This window comes from Lacerta agilis, chromosome 18 (assembly GCF_009819535.1).
Source record: "Lacerta agilis isolate rLacAgi1 chromosome 18, rLacAgi1.pri, whole genome shotgun sequence".
NCBI lineage: Eukaryota > Metazoa > Chordata > Lepidosauria > Squamata > Lacertidae > Lacerta > Lacerta agilis.
In genome coordinates, this window is record NC_046329.1 from 3501474 (window position 1) to 3513996 (window position 12523).

Genomic DNA, 12523 nt, shown 5'->3' on the forward strand with positions numbered 1-12523 from the left:
GACATATCTCGCTTTGCATGTCACGAGCATATCTCATATATTAAACTACAGCAGCTAATGAAAACAATTGCTTACATAAAAGGACTTTTCCACGATATTCTAATTTTTCGAGTTTCACCTGTATGTAGAACGACTAACCTTAAGCTCACTGCTTTTGAAAACTTGCAGGATTACAGTGGTTCCTTGGTTTGCATACACCTTGGATTACAAACATGTCAAATCCGGAAGTGCATGTCCTGGTTTGCAACCCTTTTTTTGGATTACAGCCCATGGGGGGGGGGGATTACGAACAATTTTTTGGGGGGAAAGCTCGCCTTGGGTTACCACCTGTTTTGGATTACAAACAGACCTCCGGAACGGATTATGGTTGTAAACCAAGGTATCACTGTACTTAGAATAGAATTGTAGAGCTGGAATGGATCACAAATATCATCTGGTCCAACCCCCCGCGATCTTTTGCTCAAACCCACAACCCTGAGATTAAGGGTTTCCTGCTTTAAAACCGATATACAGTAGAGTTTGACTCAGTTCTTTAACTAGTAGCCCACCTGAATGCACACAAAGGCAAGTATATTTGAAGTATATAAGATTGCAGAGCTATATGGGCTTACCCTGAGCAAAATGGACACGGGATAGATATTTGCATTGTGGTGACTTGAAATTCTAACTTGAATCTGTATGTTATTAGCCTTATTTGTTGGTTTTTGCCTTTCCTTAATTTGATTATTTCTCATATATATATATATATATATATATATATATATATATATATATATATGCAAGCTGTATATAGTACAGGTGAAACTCAAAAAATTAGAATATCGTGGAAAAGTCCATTTATGTAAGCAATTGTTTTCATTAGCTACTGGAATTTAATATATGAGATAGACTCATGACACGCAAAGCGAGATACGTCAAGCCTTTGTTTGTTATAATTGTGATGATTATGGCGTTCAGCTGATGAAAACCCCAAAGTTGAGATTGTTAATTTGGGGTTCTCATCAGCTGTACGCCACAATCATCACAATTATAACAAACAAAGGCTTGACATATCTCGCTTTGCATGTCATGAGTCTATCTCATATATTAGTTTCACCTTTTAAGCTGTATTACTGAAAGAAACGAACCTTTCCACGATAGTCTAATTTTTTTGAGTTTCACCTGTAGTATTAGGCTGAATTTATTGACAAGGTTTTGCTCTGATTCGAAGCATTTTGCATTTTGGTTTTCGGTCCACGACATTTGAAGGAGGAAAAATGTGTTTTAGAAAAACCAAAAGACATGAAAAACAATCAAATGAATGCTCTGTCTCCCCTCTCTTTCCCCGCCCAGCTGTCTACCCAGCCACCACCATCACCCCGGTAGCTCAGCCCATCCCTCAGCCCCTTCCCATAATCCAGCAGCAGCAACGGGAAGGTAAGTCGTCTTCCGGATCCAAAGGCAATCTTCCCTTGTTCCATTTAGAGCACTTGTGCCCCCCCACTCACCCACAGCCATGCCGTCAGTTTTAAACAGGGCAGCCCCTGCCCATGGACTTACAATGGAAAAGTCACGACACAAAAGGAAAAGGAAGTGGGGAGGGAAGAGGAAGGATAGCAAATTCAGACACCAATCATGTTGTTGAAATGGTAGCTCTTGCTACAATCAGCTGGGATGAAAATGGATCTGGAGAAGGAACCTGTTTTTTTGTGTGTGTGGGGGTGAGCTTTTAATGGAGTCGATGCAATGAGTTAGAATCACAGCAATCGTAGAATTGTAGAGTTGGAAGGGATCCTGAGGGTCATCTATTTCATCCCCCTGCAATGCAGGAAACTTTTGCTCTCAGTGGGACTGTTGACAGTGTGACTTAGCTCAGGGTTGAGGAACCTTCTGGGCTCTGCAGGCCTTCTCAGAATCAATCAATCAATCAATTCATTGCATTAGCCATATGGCCATAGCACATAGTGAGAGACCAGGCAAGGATCTGTCGCGATCATACATAGAATACTACAGATACAGTTAAAACATTAAGTGTAAAATCATGCTGAATAATACAGTTAAAATAAGGAGCAATAGCAGGGCATGTTGACTGTGTCTATGTCAGGAAGTTACATAGGACTAGGGCTGAGGCAAGTTAGCCAAGAAGGTGGCCCTGAGTTTCAGGGCCTGTAATATGTAGGTGGCCACGCCACGTGGGATCAGGGGATTGGCATCTACTAATAAGTACAGTATTTCATGCGGTCGTCGTCCCGGACGATGATCGGCGGGATTAAAAAGGAACAACAACAACAATAAAACTTTATTACGGTCATAGACCCGGCCACGACTTTTTAAAAAGGAACTTTTGTGCCATATTTGATCAGTGTTTATAAAGTACTTGATCTTTTCACGTGGCAGCGCCTCCACGCTAGAACTCCCTGCCCAGTGACGCGGGGCAGGCGCCCTTAGTTCACAACTGCCAAAACCCAATCGCCGTATAGACCCTCCCACCCAAATGTTTAAAAAGTCAGTCTCTTTTTAGTTCATTTCCATTTTAACTTCGCAAATGTCTCAAATGACCACGGTTCATTTTTTCCCCCAAGTGGCAAACTGTGGGGAGATCTTTGTTGAAGCAGAGAATTCCAATGCAGACCCCCTTCCTGGAAACAGGGTTAGTGTGCAGGATTTAACCCTGCCCGTCGGATGATATTGCAGGCGGCGTGGGAGGGCATAGTTTGGCTGAAATTGCTTGCAGGAGGACAACTTGGGTTCCTTCACGGTGGCCGGAGGTTCCCCCCCCCCCCAGTTAGTGGGATACAAGCCAAAGACTGCATCAGGGCCATTCCGTGAAAAATGAGCCTGATAAGAATGCTAGATGAGCGCTGGACTTTGGTGAGGAAGATTCCAAACGTGCAGTCTAACCATTTTTTAAAAAGCTAAAGACAAAAGAAGTTTATTTTATGGACCTTCTTGTCAGAAGTCCACCCACGTAGTCTTCACAGAAGTGTTCAAATTAAAAGTTTTCTGATGATTGTCCCACCCGTGACAGCATTTTTTCCTTAATTTTGTATCATTAAATTTCTTAAACTTAATTCCTGATTGCATAGTTGTAACCAATAAACATTGATTTAAACAGACATGCTGAGTTTATCATTGAGTCACCTCCCAACTCACAGAGTTTTTCCATAAATCAAACTTATCTCAAGCTCCATGTCCTTTTTTTGTCCCACCCGTGACAACACTTTTAACATTTAATAAAATTGTCAAAAAATATCCATAAAAATAATAAAACATTAGTAAAATGTTCAGTATCTTATTAAGAACGTAGTTTAAATTTTGGTTGTTAATTTTTATGTATATTTACATTGTTACACATGTGTGAATACCAAAAAACATGGTCAAAGTCTCCCACCCGTGACAATGGAATGGCCCAACAGGCTCATGGTCACTCCAGGGCGTTTCATTGCTGAATGGGGGGATTTGAACCCAAGGCCTAGCCTGATGCTCTAACCAATATGCAATGCTGCCTCTTTAACTGCAGGCCCCGAAGGATGCAACCTTTTCATCTACCACCTCCCTCAGGAGTTTGGCGACAACGAGCTCATGCAGATGTTCCTTCCCTTTGGGAACATCATCTCCTCCAAAGTTTTCATGGACCGGGCAACAAACCAGAGCAAATGTTTCGGTGAGCGATCGAGGGAGGGAGGGAGGGAGGGAGGGAGGGAGGGAGGGAGGGAAGAGGGGCGGGTTGCAGGGCATGGCGATGGAACCACTGGGTTTGGAGATGTCCTTTGCAATCTCCTTTTGTTTTAACAACCTCGAGCGTTTAAGGTTAATAGATTTCTTTCCATGTCTTTTAAAAGACATAAGATGTTGAGATGAAGACTATGAATATTGGTGAAAGAATTGTTAAAATAGGTAGAATAGTTACTAAAGTAAATTAGAATTGAACGCAGAAGAGAGAACTGGGGAAGTCCCCCTAATTAGATTTGGAAATAAGATTATGACTAATAGTTGGAGTGTTGGTGTTCCTGTGGGTGAGGTATGTATTTGTTTTTTGTTTTTATTTCATTGATGTAGTTTGTAGTTTCTGTTTTGTTGTTGTTATTATTTGCTGTTTCTTTGCTGTTTTGGATGTTCTCTGTTTTTTGATGTGGAAACCCAATAAATTTTTGTTAAAAAAAAAAAAAAGATTTCTTTCCATGAATCCGGGGACACTATAAATAAATAAATGCTACATGTTTGGGACGTTGATGCTGCAGCGATGGCGGCGGCAGAGGGGCGTCCGCCGCCTTGACCTCAACCACCACGTTTCCCCTTCCTCCGAGACTCCTATCTTCTTTCTCCATGAGCCTGGGCAGCCCCTGAGTTGTTGGTTATTCGGTGGGGGGGGGGAGCAGCGGTACACAGTGGGTCAGGCATGGAAGGCAGAGAAGGAGGGCCGAGAGCAGTGGCGAGGCTCGGGCAGCTCGATGCCTCCCCTGCCATCGGAGCAGCCCCAATCCCATTCCTACTTGCGTGCAAGCAGGGAGGGGGCGGGGATCCCTCAGCTGCGAAGGGAGGCTTCCCGTTGCCTATCTGAGAGATCCCTGCCCCCTCCTGCTTGCACGCAAGCTCTGATAGGCAGCATGAAGCCTCCCTTCACAGCTTAGTTGCTGGGGGGGTCAGGGAAGGTGGAGGCATCTCCTTTAGACTCGCTTAACTTAGACCCCGCTTCGGCAAAAAGATTAATCAAACAAAGACTGGACGATTTGGAGCTGCAGCGTAATCATATGCTGGGTGGGGGTGTCTGCTCGCCTCGGAATTTTGGAGTTACTCCAATACATCATGTCCCTCTATACCTATCCTCTCTCTCCACTGCTGGGCACCGATTCGCTTTCACCAAAGCGAGGTTTAATGTTTTTCCTTCTAATGTCCTGAGACATAGATTTTCCAAGGGCTTAGTTTCCGCCTTTTGTGATTGTGATAAAAAGTCGACGGAATCTCTCCATCATATAATCTTTATCTGTCCCCTGCATAGTGAGGCTCGGGCAAAATTACTAAGACCAATAACTCAGAAACTTACAGGTGCACCAGCTGAGTCACACCTTGCCTTACTCCTGCAAGACAATGACTCCTATACAGCCTTGCAGGTGGCAAGGTTTCTAAACTCTGTCATATCTCAAAAAAGGCGCTGTGGCCAACTACACGACCACTAATACTTTTGTTTTCTGCTCCTTGGTTGCAATTTTAAAACTTGTATTTGTGCTGTGGTTTGATTCCCTATGACTCCAGGGTCTATGGTATGCTGTAACTTTATGTTATATATTCCATATTTTATGTTTTTATGGGCTTATAGCCGCAATAATTGTTAAATTTGAATTAAAAGCCCGGAAGCTGCATCTTAGAGTCCCTGCACCATCATATGGGGACTTCCAAGCAGCTCCTGAAGCCAGCCAGAGCCAACTGCTCCGGGCTGCTGAGACTGCTTCTGCTGCGTTTCCCGGGGACATGAGATGAAATCCGGGGACATTCCGGGGATGGGATTTGTCCAGGGACTTATTCGCAAATCCGGGGACTGTCTCCAGGGAACGGGGACGTCTGGTAACTCTATTTTAGTATCGTCAGCAAACCTGGCGCGCTCTCTCAGCTCCGTCTTATCCATAGGGGCTACTGGCGCAAACCCGCCGGCATACCGTGCGCCCCCTCCCCAACCCGCCCCCGCCCCCACGGGCGGGCGGGCGCTCACGCGCCGCAGCCGCTGCCACTGCCGCTGCCGCCCATTCCGCTCCTGGGTGGGCTGCGAGCCGGCCGCCCTTGCCTCCCATCCCGCGCAGGGAGCCCCAGCTGGAACGCTGGAAGGGCACGCAGAGCCCCGTGCCGCTCCAGTGTCACGCCCAGTGCTGTCAAGTATCCCGTTTTCCCCGGGATTCTCCCTTATTTCAAGCAGTTTCCCGCTGCTCTCCCTTATTTTTTATTTCCCTTAAATTTCCCGTTTTTAATGGAAGCAGCTCCTCTCCTGCTGGCCAGGGACTGTGTGGGAAGACCTCGCCTACTTGGAGAGAAAAGCCTCAGCCCTCAAAGCAAGCGGGAGCCGTTTCCCGTGCTTACAGGGGGGTGTATTCCTCCCCCTGCATCAGCCCCTGTCCATTGCCGCCGAGCCCCTCAGCCGGCCAATAGGATTAGCTGGTGGGCGGAGCCTGGCTGCCTTTGAGCAGCTGCTGCTTCCTGTCCTGTTTTGATGGGATCAGACAAGAAGACGATGGGGCTCCATCATGCGGAGCACATGGCTGCCCTCCTCTTTGCTCCGCTCCGAGCCCGCTTGGAGTTTACATTGCTGCTCCGCCCACTTTTGCTTCTGGCTCCGCCCACCACTGACATGTGACTGTCCCCGGGATAGGTGAGACTGCTGATCCCTTATTTTCAAATCCGAAACTTGACAGCTATGGTCACGCCCCTCATCCCCCGCTCATCCCCCCCCTCCCAAGGGGTTGGAGGGAGCTGGCCCCAGAGGTGGAGAGGCGGCACATCGGGGGCGCCAGAGGGATCGCTGCGGCACGGCGGCCGATCTGCCTAAGGCGGCCCTGCGCTCTCTGCTCATATGCCTTACTTGAGGCCATTTATGAACGATGTCTTTGAAAGAGAAAAAAGGACTGGATTAACGAAACGCTAGAATTTATAGAGCTGGCATATCTTTCGGAGAAAATAAAAGACAACCCGAAGGAAAAATCCATAAAGGAATGGAATGATTTTATGCAATATCTAAAAAAAAAAAAAGGTGCAACGCTAATACAGTTATAATCTTGGAATAGCTCCTGTCTTACCAAGAATTGGAACAGCAATAATAAAAATAATAAATGATAAAAAGAATACAAAAAAATAAAAGAAATTAAAAGGAAAAGGAAATAGAAAAAGAGCTACATCAGGGCCGAGTCATGAAAATATACATATTGAAAACATGTTTAATGTCTAATTTAATGAAGAGATAAAGCGGGGAGCCCAAGGATGAGATTATGTATAAATTCAGCCTTACTGAAGCGAACAGGAGGCTAGAATGAACCTATACTTTTAAAGAGTTTTTGTAATAAAAAATATATGGATGAAAATGTAATTGGAATTAGATTTATATGTGTAGGTGTGTTTAATGTGTTCTTGTTTTATGTGTATGTGTATGTAAGTGTGTACTTTGATTAATAATTTTTTTTTAAAAAAGAGAGAGAATTGGGCAAATTCACGGAGGATAAGGTGACTAGCTGTGATGGCTATGCTGTGCCACCACAGCCAGAGGCAGCGATGCTTCTGAATATGAGATGCTGGAGATGTTGCTCTTGTGCTCGAATCCTGCCCGTGGGCTTCCCTTTGGGGCCATCTGGTTAGCCACTGTGAGAACAGGACACTGATCCAGAAGGGAGACGAGGGTCATCTAGTCCAACCCCCTGCCCAACACGGGGCTCGAACCCACGGCCCTGAGATTAAGCTTCTCCTGCTCTGCCGACTGAGCTATTAGGCAGAGCTCAGGGGCTTGATGTGCGTCAGGAATATGGGAGCCTGTCAACACTGTTATTTATTTCATAGTTATACAATCACAGAATTGTAGAGTTGGGATGGACCCCAAGGGTCATCTATTCCAACCCCCCTGCAATGCAGGATTTCCGTGCCCCCCCTAACATGGGGCTCAAACCAACAACCCAGAGATCCTAATCTACCGACTGAGTTATGCTTACCGTATTTTTCGCTCCATAAGACGCACTTTTTCCCTCCTGAAAAGTAAGGGGAAATTCCTGCGCGTCTTATGGAGCGAATGGTGGTCCCTAGAGCCGAATTGCCAAGGGGCCAAAAGAGGATCGTGCTTTTTATTTTACAAAGAGAAAAGGGAGTGTTGAAAGGACCCCGCTCAGCAGCTGATCAGCAAGAGATTGGGAGAGAGATAAGAGTCCCGGCTCCCTTTCAGCCACGCCCTCCTTTGTTGAATGTGCTGCAGAGGGAGGTTGTTTGTTTCCCCAGCGACATGGGACTGGCTGATTAGATTATCTGTCTGGAAACTGTAGAAAAAGCTCCCTTTCCTTTAGAAGCTGCAGAAATGTGAGTTGAACCCCATAAAAACGGGGCTTTTCTTCTTTGCTTTTCCCACTTTGCAAAAGGAGCTTTGCTTTTCCCTTTGCAAAAAAAGCTGCAAAACTTTTAGCCGATCCTCAAAAAAAACAAAAAAACAGGGCTTTTACAGGAGGAAAACCAGAAAAATATTTTTTTCCCTTGTTTCCTCCTCTAAAAATGAGGTGCGCCCTACGGTCCGGTGTGCCCTATGGAGCGAAAAATACGGTACATTCTTATGACAAATTCGCTTGTGTTTTATTCCCTTCCTTTCTTCTCTTTCTCAATCTTTGCCTCCCCGCCCCCTTTTATTCAGGCTTTGTGAGTTTCGACAACCCATCCAGTGCCCAGACAGCCATCCAGGCTATGAACGGGTTCCAGATCGGCATGAAAAGATTGAAGGTGCAATTGAAGCGGCCTAAGGACGCCGGCCACCCCTACTGAACTGCGCGTCCCTGCGATGGAAACTGCAGTCCCGCAGTACGTAAGTGCAAGGATGTCACCGAGTCCGAAAAGCTCCAGAAAAAGGGCAACCAGAGCGATACAAGGGATTGAAAAGAACTCCCCTCAGAGGAAGAATTGCAGCATTTGGGCAAGGCTCACTTTGAGAGTAGCTGGGATTCTCTCTCTCTCTCTCTCTCTCTCTCTCTCTTTCCCACCAGCCATGATGGGGCACCTCCAGGGCTTTGGACCCCTTGGATCTGAACCAAGGCTGGATGAACCACTAAGCGAAATAAATACATGCTTAGGGCATCAAGGGAAGTGGGCACCTCAAAAAAAAAATCCATTGCTGGATTTTTAACATTGTTGTTGTTCAGTCGTTCAGTCGTGTCCGCCTCTTCGTGACCCCATGGACCAGAGCACACCAGGCACGCCTATCCTTCACTGCCTCCCGCAGTTTGGCCAAACTCATGCCAGTCACTTCAAGAACACTGTCCAACCATCTCATCCTCTGTCGCCCCCTTCTCCTTGTGCCCTCCATCTTTCGCAACATCAGGGTCTTTTCCAGGGAGTCTTCTCTTCTCATGAGGTGGCCAAAGTACTGGAGCCTCAACTTCAGGATCTGTCCTTCTAGTGAGCACTCAGGGCTGATTTCCTTCAGAATGGATAGGTTTGATCTTCTTGCAGTCCATGGGACTCTCAAGAGTCTCCTCCAGCACCATAATTCAAAAGCATCAATTCTTCGGCGATCAGCCTTCTTGATGGTCCAGCTCTCACTTCCGTACATTACTACTGGGAAAACCATAGCTTTAACTATACGGACCTTTGTCGGCAAGGTGATGTCTTTGCTTTTTGAGATGCTGTCTAGGTTTGTCATTGCTTTTCTCCCAAGAAGCAGGCGTCTTCTAATTTCGTGACTGCTGTCACCATCTGCAGTGATCATGGAGCCCAGGAAAGTGAAATCTCTCACTGCCTCCATTTCTTCCCCTTCTATTTGCCAGGAGGTGATGGGACCAGTGGCCATGATCTTAGTTCTCTTGATGTTGAGCTTCAGACCATATTTTGCGCTTTCCTCTTTCACCCTCATTAAAAGGTTCTTCAATTCCTCCTCACTTTTTACATTAATGCTCACCAATTGCTCAGCTGAGCGTTCATTTTATCTGCTGGAATCTATTAAAAATCCCAATACGACAACCATGCAACAAGGCATGCTGGGGGCCTGACCTCCACTAGGTATAGATGCCAGATTAGGTTTGAGGATCTGACCAAAGGCTTTTAGAAAAAGGAGGAGGGGGGAGTTCAAATAAAGTGGAACCACAGAGCCTAGGGCTTGCTGATCAGAAGGTCGGTGGTTCGAATCCCTGCGATGGGGTGAGCTCCCGTTGCTCGGTCCCAGCTCCTGCCCACCTAGCATTTCGAAAGCACATCAAAAGTGCAAGTAGATAAATAGTTACCGCTCCGGCAGGAAGGTAAACGGCGTTTCCGTGCGCTGCTCTGGTTCGCCAGAAGCGGCTTAGCCATGCTGGCCACATGACCTGGAAGTTGTACGCCGGCTCCCTCAGCCAGTAAAGCGAGATGAGCGCCACAACCCCAGAATCGGACACGACTGGACCTAATGGTCAGGGGTCCCTTTACCTTTACAGTATACAAAAATAAGCATCCCCTTCCATCTTACCGTGGGTTTCATTTCATTTGGGGGGGGGGGAAATAAAATTTCAGATCATGGTTTGTTGTTTTGTATTTTGAATTAGATATGTATGGGGCACCAAAATATTTTAAGTGCTTACGGCCTCTAAAGGTTTCGATCCCTGATCCCCGTGCACGATGTGAGCATGCTGTATTTTATTATGGGGTGGGAGGTGCGTGACTCTGGCAACCTTGCATTCCAACCTCTCTCTCTCCTTATTCTCTCCTTATCCTCTAGGTGAAGTTAAGCATCCCCTCTTCCAGTTGATTTCGTTCTTTCGTTTTAAAGAAGAGATTCCCTTCCTTGGGCGGAGTACGGGGTGGGGAAGCCAACGACAGCAACAAACCCAGCCAACATCCAGCAACAACAACAGACACCTTTCACAAACAACGTCCTCCTGAAAAGGATTCACAGGGTGTGTGTGTGTGTGTGTATAGGGGGGAATTCAGCACCACGGACAGCTGCCCCCTCCCAGTTAGCCAATGGACCAACCTGAAGACTCGGTTGCATCGTTTTTTAACAGGTTGCCTTGAACTCCGGCTTTCTAATTTAAATCGTGTTGTGTATATAAATAGAAGAGAGAGAGAGAGAAAGAAAGAAAGAAAGAGAGAGAGAGAAAGATATATATATATATAAGGATATATAAATATATATTACAGCAACTCTATTTTTTTTAAAACGTTCAAGAGAAGAAGAGAAAAAGAAAAAAAACCACAGGACCAAACTTTTCTTCCTTTCTACGGCGGGTGAGTCGATGCGAGACGATAGATAGTGCCTGATTCTCATATGGCGTCGGAAAGGGCCTGGATCTCTGCTCCCCCCCCCTCCCAAGAGCTCTACCGGGTGCAAAAGAAGAAGCTTTTTTTCCGCCTTGGAGTCCGGGACGGGGTTCGGCGAAGGGCCAGGCCCCGTTTGGGTGCTGGGGCGCGTCTTTGAAGAAGGCTCCGCGGACGAGGGCAGTTACACGAAGTGCCTTCGCGGCGGCATTTCCGTGGCTGCGCCGGAACGGAAAGAGAAAAGGGCGCAGTGGGGGGTGAGGGGGTGGTAGGCTCTCCTCCTCGCCCCCTTCCTCAACGGCCAAATATTCGTGATCAAATGGAGGGCTAACTGTTTTTAAAAAAGAGAGAGAGAGAGAGAGCAAGGAAAAGGAAAGGAACCTATTGATAAGGGTTACAACACTGCCTCCAGCAACAGACTTGAATTTTATTTTTATTTTTTACTGTTCTGCAGATATCCGATGTTTCCAGCGTGTATGAATGTGTGTGTGTGTGTGTGTGTGTGAACTTGCTAACCCAAGAAGATGCAAGCAAAATATTATTGCAGAAGAGTTCTCTCTTTAGGGGAACAAATCAAACAGTATGCAACTGATACATGTGTGTGTGTGTGTGTGTGTGTGTGTGTGTGTGTGTGTTTTTGTGTGTGTGTGTATGCGCATTGTAGGGGGTTATTCCTACAATGGACTATTCAGCTCTATGATTCTATATACACAACGCAGCTTAGAGACTTTGCACAGCCCAAAGGTATGGCTGATTCTTGGAAACAGAGAGATCTGGAACGCCAGCCCACCTCTCCACCAAATAGCACACTGCCTTTCCTTTATAAGAATCCAGCCCCTCTTCCCACTGTCCATTCTATCTGCACCCAACCATTCCACCGGGCACCCCCAACCCCAACCCCAACCCCACCCCACCCCAAATCCGTTGTGCATTGATCGATCACACCAAAACCTCATCTGCCCAGTGGACTGTTTCTGACAGTGTCCAGCCTAAGAGCACTCACAAGCCGCAGGGCATGAAAAAAATTCCTTACACACACACACACACATACACAACTCCCCTCGGCTGCTCAGAGGTAGACTGCCCCTGTCCTTGGAGGTTCTGTTCGGCTGCCAGGTCCAAAAAGGCTGCTTATTGATCCTCCCGTGAATTTGTTTCATTCTTTGAGGGGACAGTGGCACGGCAAACTGCCCCTTCCCTGTGTTTATTTTATTTTTATTTTTTAAAAGCCAGCTGATCTAGCAGTCTTAATGTGGGAATGTTTAGGAGTGTGGATGAGTATATATTATTTATATATCTCAATCCCAGCTTGTGTGAGCAAGCTCCAAATTTAGCAGAGTTACATTCCCTTCTAAAACACAGCAGAAAACGGTTGCATAGGCTTGCTAAAGCCTCTATAAGAAATATATATTCCTGGTATATTCCCCTTGTTCCCTCTTAAAAGCAAAGACACAATACAGTAATGATTATAAGATATAAAAGAGTTTACTTACAGTCATCCATGAGTTACAGTACAGGCTCAAAGAGGCAGATAAGCTTAGATAAATATATTTACATGTGGTGAAGCTGATTCCATAGGGGAACAGGCTTC

At 46.2% G+C, this 12523-nt stretch overlaps 1 protein-coding gene across 2 annotated transcripts in view; it reads left to right on the plus strand.

The window, feature by feature from the left end:
* Window positions 1-10473, plus strand: part of CELF5 (CUGBP Elav-like family member 5) — an 87007-nt gene extending 76534 nt beyond the window's left edge. For both annotated transcript variants that reach the window (XM_033136763.1, XM_033136764.1), the window contains exons 10-13: window positions 1333-1416; window positions 3500-3643; window positions 8345-8508; window positions 10394-10473. In XM_033136763.1, the coding sequence (XP_032992654.1) occupies window positions 1333-1416; window positions 3500-3643; window positions 8345-8472 (356 nt within the window). In that variant the 3' untranslated portion in view covers window positions 8473-8508; window positions 10394-10473. The remainder of the gene's footprint in view (window positions 1-1332; window positions 1417-3499; window positions 3644-8344; window positions 8509-10393) is intronic.
* Window positions 10474-12523: the final 2050 nt, after the last annotated feature.